Source organism: Cicer arietinum, chromosome 6 (genome assembly GCF_000331145.2).
Source record: "Cicer arietinum cultivar CDC Frontier isolate Library 1 chromosome 6, Cicar.CDCFrontier_v2.0, whole genome shotgun sequence".
NCBI lineage: Eukaryota > Viridiplantae > Streptophyta > Magnoliopsida > Fabales > Fabaceae > Cicer > Cicer arietinum.
In genome coordinates, this window is record NC_021165.2 from 4,685,922 (window position 1) to 4,706,403 (window position 20,482).

Here is a 20,482-nt window from a genome sequence, read left to right on the forward strand (position 1 = left end):
ATTAAAACTAAGAGGTTTTTATTGACAGACACTAAATGTACTGTGGCATAAGATTTTAGATTTATACAAACGCCTATGAATTAAACTCCTGCACCTTCCTTATGAGTATAACTGCCTTCTTTATATTTTTTAACTCCTGAAGAACCATCTCCATGTGTGTTGTTTGTAGACTTGCCTTGTGTGGGATGTGTGCCAAGACAATTGAGAAATATATTATTAAAATTAGAGGTTCTAATTTGCATAACCCATCTAGTTGCTCATGAATAATCCCACATGTCATGTATGATGCTTGCATGATCACTCATTTTCAATTTTATTTATCTTCTAACAGGAGTTGAGGGAGTGGTGACTGATATTACTAAAAATGAGTGATCATAAAGAGAATAGTGGAGCCTCAAGCAATCTGCAGTATTATAAATATGAATGAGACTTGTTTATCCAAAATTTTATATTGAACAGAAAGACCTCGCTACGATTATTCAATTCAAATACAAGAGAAGAACAGAACTTACTGGGAAAAATCAAATTATAAACACACTCATGTTTGTAAAATGAAAAACAAAAAGAATTATTTCACAGGAAAAAATGAGCTAATTATATGCCAAATCACCATAATACCTAACTGAACAAAGGTACATTAAAAAAGAAAGAAAATGATTTATGTTGCTCTCTGGCCCCTCCTAGTCTTCGATATGATGTCCTTGAGATAGTCATAACGCTCACGGTGATAATCAATCCATATACAGAGCTGCTTAATAGCCTCCCTCTTTTCCTCTCCCAAGTCCAATATACCTTCCTCTTTCTCTTTCACCATCTTCTCTAGTTCTCCAAGGGTCTTCTTAAGTTCAACAACTGTTGCCTCTAGCTTCTCAACCTTCTCCCTCAGAATCAATTCCTCTTCCTTTTTACCCTGCAGCTCCTCCAACAAACCGTGTTTGTCTTTCTTTAATTGCCCCTTTTCCCTATTCATCTCCCCGACATATTCTTTTGCAACCTGAAGCTCATGTGAGATGTTTGAGAAGCGGTTCTCATGATTTTTGCAGTCGTCAGAAAATTTCAAGCTTACAGTATCTATCCCAGATATCACACTATTGACACACACTTTAACATTTGTGATAGTTTCATGAAAAGCTTTATTGTTAGCAGTAACTTCAAATGACAAAGTAGCAATCCTGTCTTCAAGTGCTCTCTGATCTTCCTGAAACTTCTTTTCCGCCTTTCTAAAACTCTCTTCCTTTTCACTTAGCAATTGTTCTGTAACCCGGAGCTTTTGATTTGACAGGCGAAGCTTTACCTCAAGATTGCTGACATTCTCAAGCAAAGTGCTGATCTCATCTCCCTTCTCTTCCAGGTCTCTTTTGAGGTCTTCAACTTGGCGTTCCAACTTAGCTACTATTTTGAGGGATTTTGCATGTTCTTTTCCGGTTTTTTTGCTGGAGAGCTCCAATTCTTCTTTTGTTTTCTGTAAGGAAAGCAAGTCCTTTTGCAGATCTTCAATTTGGGCTTTGTAGGGAATTATTTTTCCTGAAACCTCTTCCTCCCATTCCTTAAAATATTTATCCCGGAGAACTGAGATATCAAATTCTCTTGCTGCTAATCTTCTCTCCAATTCATCTATTTTGTCATCTAGCTCCAAGTTCGCCATTCTCAGTTGACTGATCTCATCCATGTTAATCTTTATTTGCTCTCTGTCTTTACTCATTTTTTGCTTTAAAGTGTTCATTGTACTGTCTTTTGCTCTCAATTGTTCTTCAACTTCCCTCTTCTGGCTGTCTGCGGATTCCAACTTTAACTTCAGATTTTCGTTCATTTGATCTAAATCCTGCATCTTATTCTGCATAGAAAACAAATCACGTTTAAGATTCTCAATTTGTTCATTGCAGGCCGACGTTTGGGCTGAACCCTCTTCCTCTGCCTTAATAAGTTTATCCTTGAAAACTGAGCACTCTGATTCAATCTCTGCTGATTTTCTCTCCAATTCTGCTATTCTGTCGTATAGCTCCAACTTCTGCTGTGTCAGATGACTGATCTCTTGGATGTTGGCCCTTATTTTCTCTTCATCTTCACTAGTGTTGCTCTTTATAGTGCTCATCTCAAATTCCAGGTTCTTTATGTGCATGGTTAAATCTTCTTTGTCTTCCATCAATCTCTTTTGTTCCAGAGTTTTTCTATCAACCTCCTCTTTCAGACTTTGAATTTGAATTATACACTCGGAATTTTCTTGGATTTTTTCCCCTATCTGAACTTCCAAGTCAGATTTCTGGTGTTGTAGAGACTCCACTTCTTTCTGCAATGCATTCACCTCATTTGTAATGCTTTCGACTTGAGTTGAAGCTTCATTACTTTTAAAAGTTAATTGCTCTTCCAGTTCATTTTTCTGAGCATGTAATGAGCCTATATCAGCCTGCAGATTGTTGATCTGAGATGTCAAATCTGATATTTTTAAAGATGAATCTTCTTTGTCTTCCATCAATCTCTTTTGTTCCAGAGTTTTTCTATCAACCTCCTCTTTCAGACTTTGAATTTGAATTATACACTCGGAATTTTCTTGGATTTTTTCCCCTATCTGAACTTCCAAGTCAGATTTATGGTGTTGTAGAGACTCCACTTCTTTCTGCAATGCATTCACCTCATTTGTAATGCTTTCGACTTGAGTTGAAGCTTCATTACTTTTAAAAGTTAATTGCTCTTCCAGTTCATTTTTCTGAGCATGTAATGAGCCTATATCAGCCTGCAGATTGTTGATCTGAGATGTCAAATCTGATATTTTTAAAGATGACTCACTCTCTTTAACTTTTAGTCTCTTCAGGATAGCAGATTGTACATCTGCTACATCTTTGGACTTCATTTCAAGTTCTGAAATTTGGTTTCGCAGCCCTAAATTGTGCTCTCCCAGTTCTGTTGCTTCAGCGATGCAGCTCTTTAGTTGCTCTTCCATATCTCTTTTATAGTTTTGCAGTGATTCTGTTAAATTTTCTTTGTCTTTCGTCAGTCTCTCTGTTTCCAGAGTTTTTCTGTCAACCTCCTCTTTCAGACTTTGAATTTGAATTATACACTCGGAATTTTCTTGGATTTTTTCCCCTATCTGAACTTCCAAGTCAGACTTCTGGTGTTGTAGAGACTCCACTTCCTGCTGCAATGCATTCAACTCATTTGTAATGCTTTCGACTTGAGTTGAAGCTTCATTACTTTTAAAAGTTAATTGCTCTTCCAGTTCATTTTTCTGAGCTTGTAATGAACCTATATCGGCCTGCAGATTGTTTATCTGAGATGTCAAATCTGATATTTTGAAAGATGACTCACTCTCATTAACTTTTAGTTTCTCCAGGATGGCAGTTAGTTCATCTTCTCTTTCTTTGGACTTCATTTCAAGTTCTGAAATTTGGTTTCGCAGCCCTAAATTGTGCTCTCCCAGTTCTCTTGCTTCAGCGATGCAGCTCTTTAGTTGCTCTTCCATATCTCTTTTATAGTTTTGCAGTGATTCTGTTAAATTTTCTTTGTCTTCCGTCAGTCTCTCTTGTTCCAGAGTTTTTCTGTCAACCTCCTCTTTCAGACTTTGAATTTGAATTATACACTTGGAGTTTTCTTCGATTTTTTCCCCTATCTGAACTTCCAAGTCAGACTTCTGGTGTTGTAGAGACTCCACTTCTTTCTGCAATGCATTCATCTCATTTGTAATGCTTTCAACTTTAGTTGAAGCTTCATTACTTTTAAAAGTTAATTGCTCTTCCAGTTCATTTTTCTGAGTTTGTAATGAGCCTATATCAGCCAGCAGAGTGTTTACCTGAGATGTCAAATCTGATATTTTGAAAGATGACTCACTCTCATTAACTTTAAGTTTCTCCATGGTAGCAGATAGTTCATCTTCTCTTTCTTTGGACTTCATTTCAAGTTCTGAAATTTGGTTTCGCAGCCCTAAATTGTGCTCCCCCAGTTCCCTTGCTTCAGTGGTGCAGCTCTTAAGTTGCTCCTCCGCATCTCTTTTCTGGTTTTGCAGTAATTCTAATTCCCTGATTAGATCTGAGGACTCAATCTGATGCCCTTCATGCATCTGAGTAAGGGTTGAAACTTCCTTTTCTCTCTCATCAAGTTTCTCCTTTAACTGACTTGATTCAGCAACAAATTCTTGTATTCTGTTCTGAGACAGCTGAACCTCATTTGAAGCCTGTAAAAGTTTCACTTTTAATGATTCATTTTCTTCCTTTGTAACCTCCAGATTGTGGCTTATACTTGTAATTTGCTGTTCTGCATGTTCCAATTGCTGCTTCACAATAGAAAGTTCATCTGTTGCTGCTTGTAGTTCTTTCTCAATCACTACCTTATCATCTTTCAGTTGATCGAGAAGGTTTCTCAGGCCTTCTGTAACCTTCTTTTCCTCGTCAATCTGTCGAAGAGATGTCTCTTTCTCCATGGCCAAGCTATTGTTTTCTGTCTTCATGTCCTCCAATCTTTGACTCAGTTCAGCTTCTACTTTACCAGCAATCTCCAGTTGCTTATTAAGTTCAGTATTCTCAGCCAAAAGTTTTGATCTCTGAATCCCTAATGCCTCAGCATCAGTTTTCAAATCCATATTAATTTTGTCTGCTTCTTGTATCTTGTTCAGTCCTGCTAGGTATTTTGAATTTATTTCTTCCTTCTCTTCTTGTGCAGTTGCCAACTTCCGCTTTAAATCAGCGACTTCCACATGCACCACATTAAGTTCTTGCTTTAATCCATCAATTATATTTTGAAATTCAAATTGCGGTTGTCCATTTTTGCTGTCTTTATTTTTTGAAGAATTATCTGAATCTGAGTCAGAGCTAGATGAAGAACTTCCCTTTTCTGGCTTGCCCTTGATCCTTTTCTTTAACTCGCCTGTCAGATGATTATATTGTGCGTAAAGCAATTGGTATTGATTGTGGACATCCTCAACCAATTCAGCAAGTGGTTCCCTTTCCAAAAGTTCTACTGGGGTACCATCCTCTTCAAGGTTGTCATCTTTAATAAGTTTCAACACCCTTTTCACTTTGTCTTCAAAATCTGTAGGAAAAGTAGAAAAACTTCAAATCATTTGTTTGATCACCATAAGGTGATATACATAAATCATAGCATATTTTTCATCGTGATCTTCCATGATGTCACATTTCAACTGTCATGGGGCAGAGTATAATTGTTGATAGAGATTGTACCTGTTTTAGCTCCCTGGAGCTGCTCTTCTTTATCAGGGTCAATGTGACTTCCAAAGAGCGATTTTATAGACTCTCTCAAGTGATGTTTCCCCATATTTTCCACTGATATCCAATTTCTTAGCAGTATCAAGTCAAAGATAAGTTGTTCACCATGTAAACTCCAGGAAGTGAAGAGCTGAAAATTTTAACACAATAATTTTATATTTGAGCACTGAGGCGCACACAATTTTCTAGATGTTTATCTTTGAAGAATCTATTTTTTTCCTTCCAAAAAAACGAATCTGTTTTCAAGAAATTGCTGAAAACGTCTCTGTAATATATAACAGCACAAATTGTCAAAAAAAAAACTTAGCAACACAAATCTTGCAGCTTCTTGTGCAATTAATTTTTTTATATTCATCAAACATGACAGACAAAAATAAATCATGGTAAAATAACTTGGTGTACAAAAATGTAGCCCATAACCGTATTTTTTTTTATAACATATAAGATGATATAGTACATGGTCAGCCTTTCAGCATCAACGCTCTACCATAAGAGGTGAGGTGTGAGTGTACGGTGTACCATGATATCGCAATAAAAAAATATTGCAGGAAATCTTACACAAACACTTGCAGCAGGGAAAACAAAAGTTACTGATTTTTTTTTTTGGAAAAAAAAGGTATTGAAATTTAAATATAGGAAAGATTGAAGTATTTGGAGTTCATTCAAACAACCGACTATAACGTTTCTTATGATGGAAATCGGGTTCAGTTATGGATTATGTAATTAACTGGGGCCATAAACTAGAAAACTAGAAAAGGTAAACGTGTAATTGTTTGGGTCCTCCATTGAATTTGAGTGTCAAAAAGATACACTAGATAAGATTGCCATCATTACTGTTACTACTAAACCAAACTCTGACTATGTAACAAAAAAAATTTTAATGGAGAAAAAGATTACTATTAATTAGGAATTCGGTCGGCTACTCCGAGTCTGGTCCCAAACACTTTTTAAAGGGTTTTTAATTTTACGCCCAACTGGTCCAAATTTTACGCTATTTTTAGGATTTAACACGGATCTTTTTTGAAAACATAATAATCAACATGAGATTAGATTATCAATTTTAATTCTTTCAAAAAGATATATTACTGATTTTAATAAAAACAAAGAAACGGAGCCACTAATATGCACCAACAACTCAGCTACACTCTGGCACAACGACAACTACTTCGGGAATCTTCCCTATTAAAAAAAACTCAGTAATAGTATAGTAATTCAAAAAAATAGTATATTACATAGAAAAAAATGGAGAAAACATTTACAAAGAAAATACCTATTACCGATGCTCAATATTGTTATAATTATCACTATTTTGGTAAATTCGAATAAATGAGTACCTTAGATATTGTTCAGATAGAAACTTTCAATTATCCTTCTACTCTTCTCTCCTGAATCTGTTAAGCTCCAAGAACAAGATTGCAACCACCTATAAAGAAAATAAAAAATAAAAAAATAAGATACAGAAAATTAATCAATGCAAGAAACAAGAAGGTTGAGCTTCAACCTATGCTCTTTTTTGCCTTATAAATACTAAAATATGCTGATTTTGAATAACAGCAATTTATTAGTTTTTTCATTAAATTTGATAGTGAAGTACACAACAGAATCATCAAAGATCGTAATCTTTTACAAGATTAATAGTTCAATAAATTATTCAGGTTAAAGATCAACCAAACAAGATTAACTAACTTCAAATCAAAATCAGTAGCAACTGCGGAGAATACAAAGAAACAAAAACAATAAAGTAGAAACCGATAGAATTAAATTGAAGCATGCATGAGTTCAGTTTCAAAGAAAATTAAGTTGATCGGATCGAATTAAAAAACTGAAACTAACGATAGAAAGAAACTCAAGAACTTCAACTATAAGATGTTGAGGAATTGAATTTAATACGAAATGAAACGCAAAGAAGGAAACGAAAAATTTGAATAAAGAAATATACGGTTACCTGTGAGAGTTGAAAAGAAGAAGATCGTGAAGATCGAAAGTGTTGATTTAATGCAAGAGAGAAGAACAGAGACGCTTTGGTTTAAGTGTACCAAAAATATTTGTTTGTAAAATAATGATATGAAAAGTGGGTTTATTTTTTGGATTAAAGCGCTCTAAAGAGAAGCCAGCATTTTTCACCTTCAAATGTTAGGAAATGGAATCTTTGGATTGCTTTTCTGATGTTTGCCCTCTCTATTTGCTATTTATTACCAATAATGCCACACTTTATTTTTCGGCCTTAGTTTCTTGCGCGGGGGACCTGCTGACGACTCATCTTCGTTAGTTTCAAATTATTTCATCGAATTTACCATAAGCTCCTAAATAATATAATTACAGTATTATCCTGGTATTTGTATATAAATTACTTTTCTTTTATATTTCTTTATTAAAATACTTTTAATTATTTAACTCTTATTTTAATTAGCAATAACAAATACTATAATCAACCAAAGAAAATACTATAATAAAAACTAAATTAGATCTTTTTACCTAAATAAGAAACTTGAAAAGTAATATAAATTTTTTATTAATTGTTTAAGGTATCTCAACCGAAGGTCAAAAATAAATATTTTTATGTACATATATTTATTTAAGAAGTTGACAATTTTCAACAAATATCTTATGCATACATATCTACTAAAAATTAAATGTATGATCGTATATTTAAAATATTATGTTATTGACAAATTGTGTCATTTTAGGTTGGTAATATTTTTAAAAAAAATATGTGACGAAATCCTATATTCAAATACAAATAAAACAATTGAAACATGAAAAATTAAAAATTAAAGATGAATATTAATCTTAAGACTATATGTTAAAATTAAAAATAGAAGACTCGGTTAGAAAAGTTTATAAAATAAAAATCACATGTTATCTAAATTAAAACGATGAAAAATAAAAAAGTTTAAATATATTTTTAATCTTGCAAATATATCACTTTTTAATTTTAGTATTTGTAAAATTTTTTTTAAGATTTAGTCTCCGTAAAATTAAAGACAATTAATTTTAGTCTTTAAAAAAAGAGTTAATAAATTGTCTATATAAATACACATTAATATATTGTTTTTTTATATATTAAAAATTAAAATATTTTATATTATTAATTAATAAATTTTTTAATTGATCAATTAATAAATAGTATTATTCTATACAAAAATATGAATAAAAATTAAAAGAAATATAGATGAGTTTATAGAAAACTCTTTGTCATTTTAATATTCATTTGATGTTACGAACTAAAATCGATCATTTATAATTTTACAATGATTAATACCAAATAAAAAAATTATAAAAATTAAAATAAAAAATTATATATTTATAAAGACTAAATACAAAATTGTATTTAAAGAAAAGTAAAATTAGGCCCAGAATAACATATCAATAACATTAACATAGCTACTATTTTATTATTTAGTTGAGAGAGAAAGAAAAAAAAAAGTTCAGTTCAAATAAATATAGTCATGAATGAGTGGCATTATTACATAGTCCTTCCTACCTTCTCCCTAGTCTTAATACTACCTACCTAGTCCTCTAACTCCTCGGTTTAACCCACATTCATAAGTTCCAACAACAATTAAGTTACATTACACCAAATTTATATAGTCAATAGAATTGAAGGACCCATATTTATTTATTGAGGCATATCTCATGGTCACAATATCACATTTAGCACGAAATAAAAGTAGACCAGAGAACGTAAAAAAAATCAACGTAAAAAACAAACTATTTCAATTTAATTTTTGTGCAATCAACGTAAAAAAATCTCACATCATTTAAAAATTAAGGTAAAGAGTAGTTTATAAATAATATTCATTATATTTATTAAGATATATTTTTATATAATGTAAAATTGTAAAGACTCACACAAGAGTCAAAGTTCACTTCTTTCTATTTCCATGGATTTCTTCATATCCCAACAAAATTTAACATTCACTTCTCCAACAAATACAACATCTTCAATCAATGTATACATAGATATAACATTATATTTTTCTAGTCATTTTCTTTTCCCACAGCTATTCTCGATACAATTTCATCTTAAAAATTAAACAATTTGGTGAATATCTACTTACCAGTAGGTAATTGAAATATTTGTTAATAGTAATTCACTACTAAAATACTTAAACTAGTAAGAGAAGTTTAGAAAAGGAAAACGTGAAATTTCTCACTAATTATATCGCTCAAATTTGTGACCAAATAATTAGAGAAATTTTAGATTTTATGTAACTAAAAAGTAATTCAAATTAGTTCATATTTTCTTACGAACTAACGTTTTCATCCTTAATTCTTCACAACAAAAAAAGGTTTCTAAAGTTGTAAATACGTAACACGTCAATAAAAAAGTTTTCATCTCTTAAATTATGTAAGTTAAAATTTCAGAAACAAAATTGTTTAATTGTAAACTAATTTGATCCCTAATGATTACAATTTCATAAAAAACTTGAATCAAACGAAACTTATTTGTTTTCATAAATAAAAGAGGCAATACAATTAATAGATAAAATTAGGAGGATGATATATAAACATACAATATAATTTCATAAAAGAAATTGTCAATTCACTCGTTTTATATTCGAAAAAATAATAATATTAATATTTGTCATAAACTTACGAATTTGTCAAGTCACTTGTTTTGTTTTATATGTTGAGTAAATCTTAAATATCATTATTACTTTAAGGTAGTAAATTTCATAAAAAAATATTATCAATATTAAAACTTTTGATAACTATATATTTAAGTTTGCAAAAATCAAATTTAAATCAAACATCAATTTAATAAATAGAAATAATAATGTTTTTTTTATTTACTTTAATCTATTTTCACGAGTTTTATATTAGTTAAAATGTTTATTTTCCAAAAATTACTCTTAATTCTATAATATTTGATTATTTTCCAAAAATTACTCTTAATTCTATAATATTTGATATGTAGAATTATACTTAAATTTGAAAAATACCGTATAATACATAATACTAGTAATCATTGCTGTAAGTCTGGCAAAAAAAATTATACTATAATAAAAAAATAGAATTAAACTAGCATAATTAGGAAGAAACAAAATTGTCAGAAAGGTGCAGAATAGGATGCCACGAAGATCCCGTTTAGCATGTTGTTGTTGATCTGGCTCCAGCTACGCCACGTAATCCCAATGGCCAATGGCTGCTGCACCTTTTTCATGTTCTCATTGTTTATTTATTTAACTGTAACGAACAGGCAATTTCCTACTTCCGGCGATTACAAGTCACGTGACCAATTATTGTAACCTTTTACTACTTCCTTCATGGTACTACTACTTTATTTGCATTGCATGAGTTCTTTCTACTATTTTAAATGGAGTTGAGTTTTTTTAACTTCAAATAAAAAGGTGAATTCAATTATAAGAAAAAAAAAGTTTCGAATATTGATTAGTATTATATTTAATATATCATTTTTTTAATGCGGACAAGTGAATATTTAACATTAAAAATGAATAATTTTGTAAATTTAATTTGTGTTTTAATTCTTGTAAAAAATACTTATATTTTAATTGAGAAACAATTTTAACGAATGTGTCTTTTTTTATGTAGTTCTATGTGAGTCAGTTCTAGTTAGAGGAATAGTTGAATAATCTCTTAAGTTTCAAAAGTTAAAATATATTCAAACTTTAAGGTCATAAAAAATCAATTGTAACACGGAGATAATTCAAAATTAGAAAATTTAGGAGGCCAAATCTCTAGTCATTATGCATAAGTAGTCAATTGTCTTTTCATATATTAATGAAATGTTTCGTTGACACTCACCAAAGACATTTTTTTAATAACTATAATGACAAATTTAATACTTTAATTCATAGCGCAAATTACTAAACTTTGAGTTTTTTTTATATGTAAATGTTAGTAAATTAATGGTTATGTTAATTTTTTGAATTTAAATTTGAAATTTCTTCTTAAAATTTATTAAGTGTCCTTAATTTATCAATCAAACTACTTAGAGAGAAGTGTACTAAGAAGTTGTAATGTACAAATAAGTAAGTTGAATTGACTTGGACCCCTTGAGTTTTAAGTGCATATACAAGATTGCATAGATTCACAATGCATAAAAATATAGAGGTATTAGTGCATCTTTTTAAAGCTCGGGTAATATAGATGCACACCCTACACTATGTGTAGGTGTTCTTTTGAATAATACACAAAATTTAACATATACTCTTTCATATATAACATAAGAGATGATCCCAACGAGATATTAAAATATCACCACAAAAAAAAAAATCTTAATTTTAAACACATACCAATGCATAAAAATACAACGGTATTAGTGCATTTTTTAAAGTTCGGGTAATGTAGACGCACACCCTACATTATGTGTAAGTGTTCCTTTAAATAATACACAAAGTTTAATATACATTCCTTCATGTATAACATAAGAGATGATCCAAACGAGATATTAGAATATCACCACACACAAAATATATCTTAATTTTAAACACTTAAAGATTCTTGCTATAAGTATTACTGCGTAAATGTTTATTATTTTTGTCAAATTTTGAAATTTTCTAGAAGATTTAGATTTAATTATTGGTTTAGATGATAACAAGTGGCTCTTTAACTCATGTGCTTTTTCTATTTCTTATGTAAATATTTAAAATTGTACTTGGTCTAAGAAAGTTCGTCCTACCTTGCAATAGAAGCACCTCATCAATCGTGATGTGCCACTATTCCGTTGGTGTCTTATGGTTGCAAATGGAAGTAATATTACCTCACACAATATACTACTCCTTAGCACAACAAAATTATATCTTCTATCTTTTTCAAGTGTTGTAAATCATCTTCATCTATGTCAGATATTATAATATTTATTACTTATAAAAATTCTAATGTGCCACCTTTTAAAGTATATTATTTTCCTTGTCTTCTACTTTTCATTCTATTTTGTTTCACCAATATAGAACTCAAACTTTTTCATTTGTCCATCCAAATGTAATTATTTAATACGTTATGCAATTTCAACTTTAATTTATCATTCAATGATTCATGAATAAAACTCTAAATACTCATCAAACATTTCATTTCAATAATTCATACAAAAAAGAACAAACCATCCAATATGTTCAAAGCATCACAATGCAAGTTCAACTACATGCACACAAATCCATTTTATATTTTTCAACTACCCTCTTGCATTTGATTAAGCAATGATAACAACATTATAAAACGCAATCAATCTACACCCATTAGCATGACACATGCTCAGTTTACAAATACTTCAATAATATTGTTCCTCTATTGTCAATATTATTGAAGATCATATATAACTATTATTGCAGCGGTACCACTCTTTGCATTTAATTCGGACAATGATAAAGACATTATGAAAAGCTACAACTATTTTCTTGTGATAGATTCTCAATTCACAAATACTTCAATAATATTATTCCTCTACTATCAATTATTGGTGAAATTCATATATAATTATTATTACATAGGTGAGTTTTTTCATGTGATGTTGAATGAGTCTCTCATAACATTTTTTATTTTAATAATTAAAAAAACACAAATCACGATCGAAATAACAAAAAGATGAATAATATTAAATATTTGGAAATGAAGAACTTCTAACCATTTCACTATTTACTTGAAACTTTGTATGTCTTAAACATCCACAAACTTTTCTTATCTATAATTTTTTGCAACTCACTCTTGATTTTTTTTTTTACCGTATCAAATAATCATTTGAAAATTACATTTCACATTCTAATTATTAAGACAAAACAATAGTTAAAGTAATTGAAAGTGTTCTCCATCTAAAATTCCACAACTATAAAATTTGATTGCTATATGTATTATATATAAAACATTATTATTATTTAAGGTTTTTGAACCTTAAAAAATTTATATTTTGCTTTGTAGTGTTCCTTCCATATATATCACTTATATTTGCACACTTGAAAAATTATTTCAATATTTTGAATGTTATTATGAACATTATTTTGAACAAACTACTATTTATTAATGAATGTTATAATAAACACACAATATCATTTAGTGCATGCTTAATTGATGGTGAGATTGATAAAATTACGATGAGTATAAAAAAATAAAAATGTCAAAAAGTACATAAGCTTATAAAATCTAATGTTTCAAAACTAATATAAATCATACAAAGTGAAGAACATATTATAGTTAAAGTTAAATGTACAATTTTAGCAATAAATAAATTTATAACTATTTAATAAATATATTATTGGATGGAACCTAAAAACTTGAAAAAACTAATTTCACATTTAAAAAATATTAAAGGTAAAAATTGCATTTTTAAAGTTACAAAGTCTTATGAATAGTATCATATTTCAACACACTTTGCATAAATTATATTAGTCAACAATGTTTTACATTTTCCTTTATACTAAAACAAACCTAACTAATATATAATTATTCAAAAATATATTTATGTTTAGACACATACACACTTAAGTATATTTCTACTCTAAAACAAAAATAACATTATTTTTAAATTACATAATATTATTATTATTATTATTATTATTATTATTATTATTATTATTATTATTATTATTATTATTATTATTATTATTATTATTATTATTATTTTATACTCCCTCGTATATTAAATTCTATGGCACAGATTAGCATATGTTATTTGGAAAATTCATCTAAGGGATCCTACAACTTTTTATTAAAGACAGAATAGAAATTTATCCTCCAAATCAAGAAATTACAAGCACAAGGTGTGCCATATAATTTGAGTACAATAGGTATATAACAAAATTAATTAAAAAATATTTCCATTACACCCACGTAACAACATTTCGTTGAAGTATTAGATAATTCAGCTGCTTCCAAATTGTACCAGGAGTAGAAATTGAACTTTAACTGCTATCCAATGAATAATAATTTTGTGCCTCAACAATCACAGCAATACTTGAAATGATCCAATACATTTGAAAATTCTACCCTGTAATGGATCCTACAACTACTGCACTATACTGCACTGCAGAAGATCCAATTTGAATTTAAACGATCAAAGAACTTTTGAATATGAAAATGTAAAATCAGGAACCGCTAGATAAAATGAAGCTAGTCGAGCCTAAAAGGCACCGTATATTAAACTTGCTATTAACAACAACAAAATGAGAGTGGTAAAGTGAAGAAAAATAATAATAGAATGAAATATTTTTTCATTTTACAAAACTGTGGACCATTGGTGTCCACTAACTTCATGTACAAAAAACAGAAAGAAAATTTTCACCTCTCCTTTTTACCCCCCAAAGCTCATGTCTTCTTATTGAGTCTCATACTTGTGACCAAATTCATTAGATAGTTACAACGGTCACGATGAAACTCAACAACCAAACAAAGCTGTCTTATTGCTTCCCTCTTTTTTTCTCCAAGGCTATCCAAATCCTCATCCTTCTCTTTCAAATTCTTTTCCAATTTCCCCACTTTCTTTTCAAGCTTGTTCACTGCTTTTGTCAAGTTCAGCTTCTCTCCTCCTTCTTTGCTCACTGTGGCTTCTAAGTTCCACACCTTATCTCTCAACAACAATTCTTGCTCTTCTTTTTCACTCAGTAACGTCCTAAGATAATCCACATTGTCTTTCAGTTGTTTCATTTCTCCATTCATTTTCTTTATCCAATCCTTAGCGAACTGAACCTCACACAGCATTTTAGACACGTTGCTCATGATACACTCTCTGTGTTCCTCAACTTTTGCTGCGGCTTCATCTAATCCGTTTAGAGCAGCCTCAAATTCAAACCCATTTAGATCAACACTTGGTGAGGTTTTTACTTCACTAGGACCCTCTTTAAGCCTCCTTAATTCCTCTTCATAAATAGCAACTTTTTGTCCAAGAATATTGTTCTCTTGCTCATACCTTAACTTTATTAACTTGCAACTGTTTTTGTTTTCATTGTTCAGCTGTTCTGCCACATGAATCCTCTGGTGCAACAAGCGGATATTGTCCTCCATTTTCTTCCTCAACTTTTCTGCCAATTCTTCCACTTTCCTTTCCGCTGATCGCTGACTCAACCTTAACTTATTTGACGTCATTATCGTTTGTTTTAGCTCCGCATTTACTTGGTCAACGGCTGATGCCTGATCCTTTATAGTTTGCTCTTGATCAGCTATCTGAGTTTCCAACTTTGTGTTCAAATTTTCGATTTTTGCTAGGCTTTCTGCATATTCCTTCTGGTTTCGCTCGCTCTGGAGCTCCAACTTGGTTTTCTGTTCATTTAAATTGTCCAACTCTAGTCTCATGTCATTAACTTCAGCTTTTAAAGCCATGATCTCCATTGAAGCTCCATTTTCATTGCTATCATTTTCCCTCAAATAATCAGATATCTCTTCCCCCCTCTGTGTCATTGCTGCTTTCAGTTCATGGTTTCTATCCTGCAAGGCCTTGTTTTCATTCATCAAATGTTTGACCTCATAACTCGTATCTCTTAACTGCTCTTCCAGCTCGTTTTTCTGGTTGCTTTGATTTTCCAATTCGAGTTCCATGTCTTTTAACCTCCCAAAAAAACCCTCTTTCTCTTCTATCATAGTCTGTTCAGTTGATTTCATTTCAGCTAAATTCTCCTTCAAATTTTCTATCTGAGTTAGGTACTGTGATATTTCTTCCCCTTTTCTTTCCATCTGAGCTTCTAGTTCTTCGTTCTGATTCCCCATAGAATCTAACTTTTGCTGCATAACGTTAAGCTTCTCCATCAAGTCCTCTCTTTGGGTAGACGCTTCATTTTCATCACATTTTATTTTTTCTTCCATCTCATCTTTTTGTGTCCTCAGAGATTTGGTCTCAAGTACAAGCTCATTGATTTGTGCCATCAATTTTACAATGTTGGACTTTGCCTGTTCCTCGCTGTTATTGAGTTTCACCTCCAAATTAGACACCACACCTTGTTTCTCTTTCAACAACGATTCAAGTTCTGTGACATGGTTGTGAAGCTCAGTATTCTTTATGCTTAGCTGTTTAACTTCATTTTCTTGGCTTTCAATGTTGGACTTTGCTTGTTCCTCGCTGTTATTGAGTTTCACCTCCAAATTAGACACCACACCTTCCTTCTCTTTCAACAATGATTCAAGTTCTGTGACACGGTTGTGAAGCTCAGTATTCTTTATGCTTAGCTGTTTAACTTCATTTGCTTGGCTTTCAATGTTGGACTGTGCCTGTTCCTCGCTGTTATTGAGTTTCACCTCCAAATTAGACACCACGCCTTCTTTCTCTTTCAACAACGATTCGAGTTCTGTGACATGGTTGTGAAGCTCAGTATTCTTTATGCTTAGCTGTTTAACTTCATTTGCTTGGCTTTCAATTTGAAATTCTAGGTTATTTTTATCCTTGCTCAAGCGTCTCATCTCTTCCATTAGTGAAGTTAATTGTTTATCAGATTCTGACGCTTCAGTCTTAAGAACTTCATTTGTATTGCCAACATTTTGGTTAGGATCCTTCACCTCTCTATTATCACCTCTATCAGGTTCCTGTATGACAGTGTCAGATACATTGTGTTGTTCTTTATCCGACCTTCTCTTAATACCATCTACTTCCTCTGAGGAAAAGTACTCTTCATCTGAGTCAGATGAAGCCATTAAAGCCTTCTTGTTTCTTTGGCGAGAAGCTACTTTCCCAATAACATTATCATACAGTGCATAAAGTGACTGGTATTGCTTGTTTAAGTCCTCAGTTAGTCCCACAAGTTCTGCCTCTTTTCTAGAACGTCTAGGACTCCCATCTTTTTTGCTTTGGTTTTCGTTCTTAATAAGCTGCAAGATTTTTGTGATGTTGGTCTCAATATCTGCGTAGAATGGGAAATCATGATATATTTACAAATCCAAAATAATTCAAAATTAAATTAAAAAAAGCTGTGAACTGCAAAGACTTCAAACATCAAATATAAATGTTAAGTAGGCCTTATTATGCCACATTATAAGTAAGAACATCACCAATGGTGTAATCCACCTTGGGTTGCTAGTAGGCCTTATTATGCCACATTACTTTTAAGCAACTCTTCCCCTTTTCACTTCAATAGTGCAACTCGTAAGAACCCCATTTTTGCTTATTCCCTAAATCAGTTTAAATGATTTTTCATAAGGACGGATTGTTTGTTCTACAAGCAACCATCCTTACATGTGGCAGCTAAGTCACTCCTCTCCTGTAGTGAACTCATTGAAGTATAAGAATTCCTACAAGCACGCTAACAACTCCATCGACTAGTATGAAAGAAAGCGTTTAAGTAATCAGAAGTGATTGATCTATTGGTTATCTCTTATCTCTTATAGGCCAATAGGGTATTCCAAAATTCATGTGTAATATATGTGTACTTATAGGTGAAAATCAACACCTGTTTTGGTCCTTTGGAGTTCTTCAGCTTTTTCAGGGTCAATTAGACTGTCAAAGATCTTGGTTGATTCCCTTGATTGGTTGTTTATCATCTTTAACAATGAGGACTACAAGCAATGCTACATTTAGAAGGCAATCCTGATTAAGGAACTATACCTTGTCTCCTCCACAAAAGACTAGGAATCCTGAAATTGAAAAATAAATATAAATACAACAAACTGAAGATCATTTTGAAATGATGTATGCACATGCATTGTAAATCTGCACTCAAATGAATAACTGATTATCATTTGCAACAATAACTAGACTCATGTTCACTTTAATCTACGTATTCGAACCAGAAGAAAAATACAAACAAAAAAAGTTGTTAATATTAAAAGATGTGTTTAACAATAACATAACATAAGTAACAGCCTTTCAAAAGTGGGAAATTAATTAGGCAACAGAAAATTATGTACAGTAGTCACCAGAGACACTGATTGAAAGTTTTTGAAAGAGGATCCAGAATTAGTGAGACCAGTACCCTTAATATATGTTTCTCAACATGCTAGTCAAAAGGAAGTAACAGTATCTCAACCACAAGAAAGTTCAAGGTTTTCGGAACCAACTTTGATTTTTGTTTTAAATTTTTTTTTTTAAAAGATGATGTCATAAGTGTTGGTGTATTAAAGACATTGGCTTGTTTTTTGGAGACTAAACAATTTTCGAGTATTTGTTAGAGTGAAAATCTTAGTTATAAAAATTAAAAAGTAAATAAAAATCATTTTTAAGAGAAGAATTATAAGGCAAAATAATAAAATGTGAGTCACAATTTAAATGGTTTCTTATTGCTTCTCTTTTCTCAAACATTGGTCTAGTGGAGTAAATTTAACTCCCAATAAAATATCAATATACAAAATTTGATAAGTTCATATAACTGGAGAGGGATTGAATTATGAATCACAATTTTTTTAAAAAACATTTACCAATAATTCTCTGCATTTTAGCCTAATTTTCATTACTATAAATGGAAAGCCGTAATCTAGTTGTCGTATTTATTTTAATAATTTGGCAATTCAATATTTGATAACATGCATAAGACTAGCCACAAGATGGAATTCTTTTTTCTAAAAAACCCTGCATTTATAATGCATCCAGGGAATCAGGTCTTCTTATATATAAGGACTTTTAATTAAAAAAACTCTTTGCCATTCATCTAATGAAAAAAGAATAATTAAAAACCCTACTGCAATCTTGACAAGGTTAGCATCATACCCTGACCCACTGCACTGCAAGAAGACAAGGTTAGCAATTGTTTATCTATCAAAAAATTTTAGATGGTGGTGTCTGGCTTAGGTTTAGGCACATGTCAACTTCCCACATTCATTTGCAATTTGAAAAACAAGACCTTACATTCCGATGTTCAAATCCCTTACACAAAAGATAAGCTTTTAAAAACTCCTTATCACTTATTGTTTTCCTGATTTATTCAACATATTGGCTATTTTCAAAAAGAAAAGGACCTTTGCATTTCCCTCAAAGTTCACTTATGAATGCCAATAAAGCAAATATTATATATATATATATATATATAGCAAGTGGGCCAAACTGATAGAACCTATGAAGCACAGATACAGACAAGAACATGAACATGGACACGACACTGAAACTTCGACATCGATAATAATTTGAGAAAATAAATTAATTGAATGTAATTAATGTGTGGGTGTGAGATATCAACACGTGTCAAACACCGGGACACGAAGTATCGGAGATGTCAGTGCCATAGAACCCACTTATATTATATTATTGTATAATATTACAGAAAGGAATCAAAGTTCACAAAGTGGAACAATTAAGAATTTATAAGTCTTAAGCTTACTATTGTGTGTGTTTGTTTCTCTTCGTTGTGGCATAACTTTCTAATTTTAAAAATGAAAATTCTTAATAACCATTTAGATAAAGATTCAATTCGACTTTATAATTTCTGGAATATATGCATCAAGAATTGAGAGAACTATCATGAGGTGAGGTGTATGATAAATGACAAGAATCTAACAAATTAAACTTCGACAAGGATAAAACAACAAGAACATTGATAAATCACAGCAAGACAGGACATATTGAAAAAGAAGCATAAAATTTCAGTTTCAAAGACAGCACAATCGAATCTAGAGGAAGATGAATATGCAAAAATTTCAAAATTACATTGGAATAGTAGCTGTTTGTCACTATTATACTATGAATCTGAGATTGTTAATCACGCATATTTATCAGCATTTTATGTTGTACAAAATTCTGTTACATTAATCATCCAAATTTGAAATGTAAATGAAGCAAATCAACAAATAATAGATCTGATGGTATTTGTGTTTTTACCTGATAAGAAAGATATGTGAAAAGAATACAGTAACTACCTGAAAATGGAACTTTAAATGTACCAAACCGATTTGATTAAGAAAACCTGAAGAAAAAAATTACAGTAAAGTAAAAAAGAAATGTAAAAATGAATCTGAAAAATAGTAATAATGAATAGTATCTTGTTATTATTGACGTGCCTGTGTGTCCCCTTCTGTTTTGAGGTAATCTTGGAAGTTTTTGGGAATAAAATGCCCTTCAAGATTGAAATTGTTACGCTTCAAACCCCTTCAATATCATCTCGCCAATGAGACGCGATATTTTAAACTGCGAGATACAAATCATCTTTATTTTAGAGGTGAAATATATAAATTCATATCAAATTTCTCGTATGATTTCCTATATACGTATCCATCTATGATGTATGGCATATTTTTAAATGTTTAATTATTCAGAAAAATAATATTTTGAAAAAAATTAAAATTATTAAAAAGAAAATTATTCAGAAGAAAATTTAAAATATTTAAAGAGTTATTGTGAGTCAAATGAAGAAGTGAGTCTTTTTTGCTAAAAAAATTAAGTTAATATTTTAAACATTTTTTTAATA

General features: G+C 30.9%; 2 protein-coding genes across 6 annotated transcripts; both read right to left on the minus strand.

The window, feature by feature from the left end:
- Positions 1–387: 387 nt before the first annotated feature.
- On the minus strand, positions 388–7,339 carry LOC101509420 (uncharacterized). 2 transcript variants are annotated; one of them, XM_012716691.3, is made up of 5 exons: positions 7,159–7,339; positions 6,548–6,636; positions 5,169–5,343; positions 3,785–5,019; positions 388–3,652 (listed from the first exon to the last, which is right to left on the minus strand). In XM_012716691.3, exons 3-5 carry the CDS (start codon positions 5,260–5,262, stop codon positions 659–661), a joined length of 4,323 nt encoding a protein of 1,440 aa, XP_012572145.1. In that variant the 5' UTR covers positions 5,263–5,343; positions 6,548–6,636; positions 7,159–7,339; the 3' UTR covers positions 388–658. The 2 variants fall into 2 exon arrangements, with proteins under 2 accessions (XP_012572145.1, XP_012572143.1); XM_012716689.3 differs by having other exon boundaries at positions 388–5,019.
- Positions 7,340–14,339: 7,000 nt separating this feature from the next.
- On the minus strand, positions 14,340–20,035 carry LOC101504512 (uncharacterized). Of its 4 annotated transcripts, none has more exons than XM_027335620.2 (3): positions 19,935–20,035; positions 17,540–17,723; positions 14,340–16,993 (listed from the first exon to the last, which is right to left on the minus strand). In XM_027335620.2, exons 2-3 carry the CDS (start codon positions 17,628–17,630, stop codon positions 14,475–14,477), a joined length of 2,610 nt encoding a protein of 869 aa, XP_027191421.1. In that variant the 5' UTR covers positions 17,631–17,723; positions 19,935–20,035; the 3' UTR covers positions 14,340–14,474. The 4 variants fall into 4 exon arrangements, with proteins under 4 accessions (XP_027191421.1, XP_073225943.1, XP_073225942.1 ...); XM_073369842.1 differs by lacking the exon at positions 19,935–20,035 and adding an exon at positions 18,062–18,203; XM_073369841.1 differs by lacking the exon at positions 19,935–20,035 and adding an exon at positions 18,006–18,121.
- Positions 20,036–20,482: the final 447 nt, after the last annotated feature.

What these genes read in the sequence shown, in the direction of transcription:
- LOC101504512 (XM_027335620.2), bottom strand. Translation starts at nt 17,630, where the DNA reads ATGATAAACAACCAATCAAGGGAATCAACCAAGATCTTTGACAGTCTA. An exon ending in ACTCCAAAGGACCAAAACAG is followed by an intron (nt 16,994 to 17,539) that starts GTGTTGATTTTC and finishes CATTCTACGCAG; the next exon opens with ATATTGAGACCAACATCACA.
- LOC101509420 (XM_012716689.3), bottom strand. Translation starts at nt 5,262, where the DNA reads ATGGGGAAACATCACTTGAGAGAGTCTATAAAATCGCTCTTTGGAAGT. An exon ending in GCTCCAGGGAGCTAAAACAG is followed by an intron (nt 5,020 to 5,168) that starts GTACAATCTCTA and finishes CTTTTCCTACAG; the next exon opens with ATTTTGAAGACAAAGTGAAA.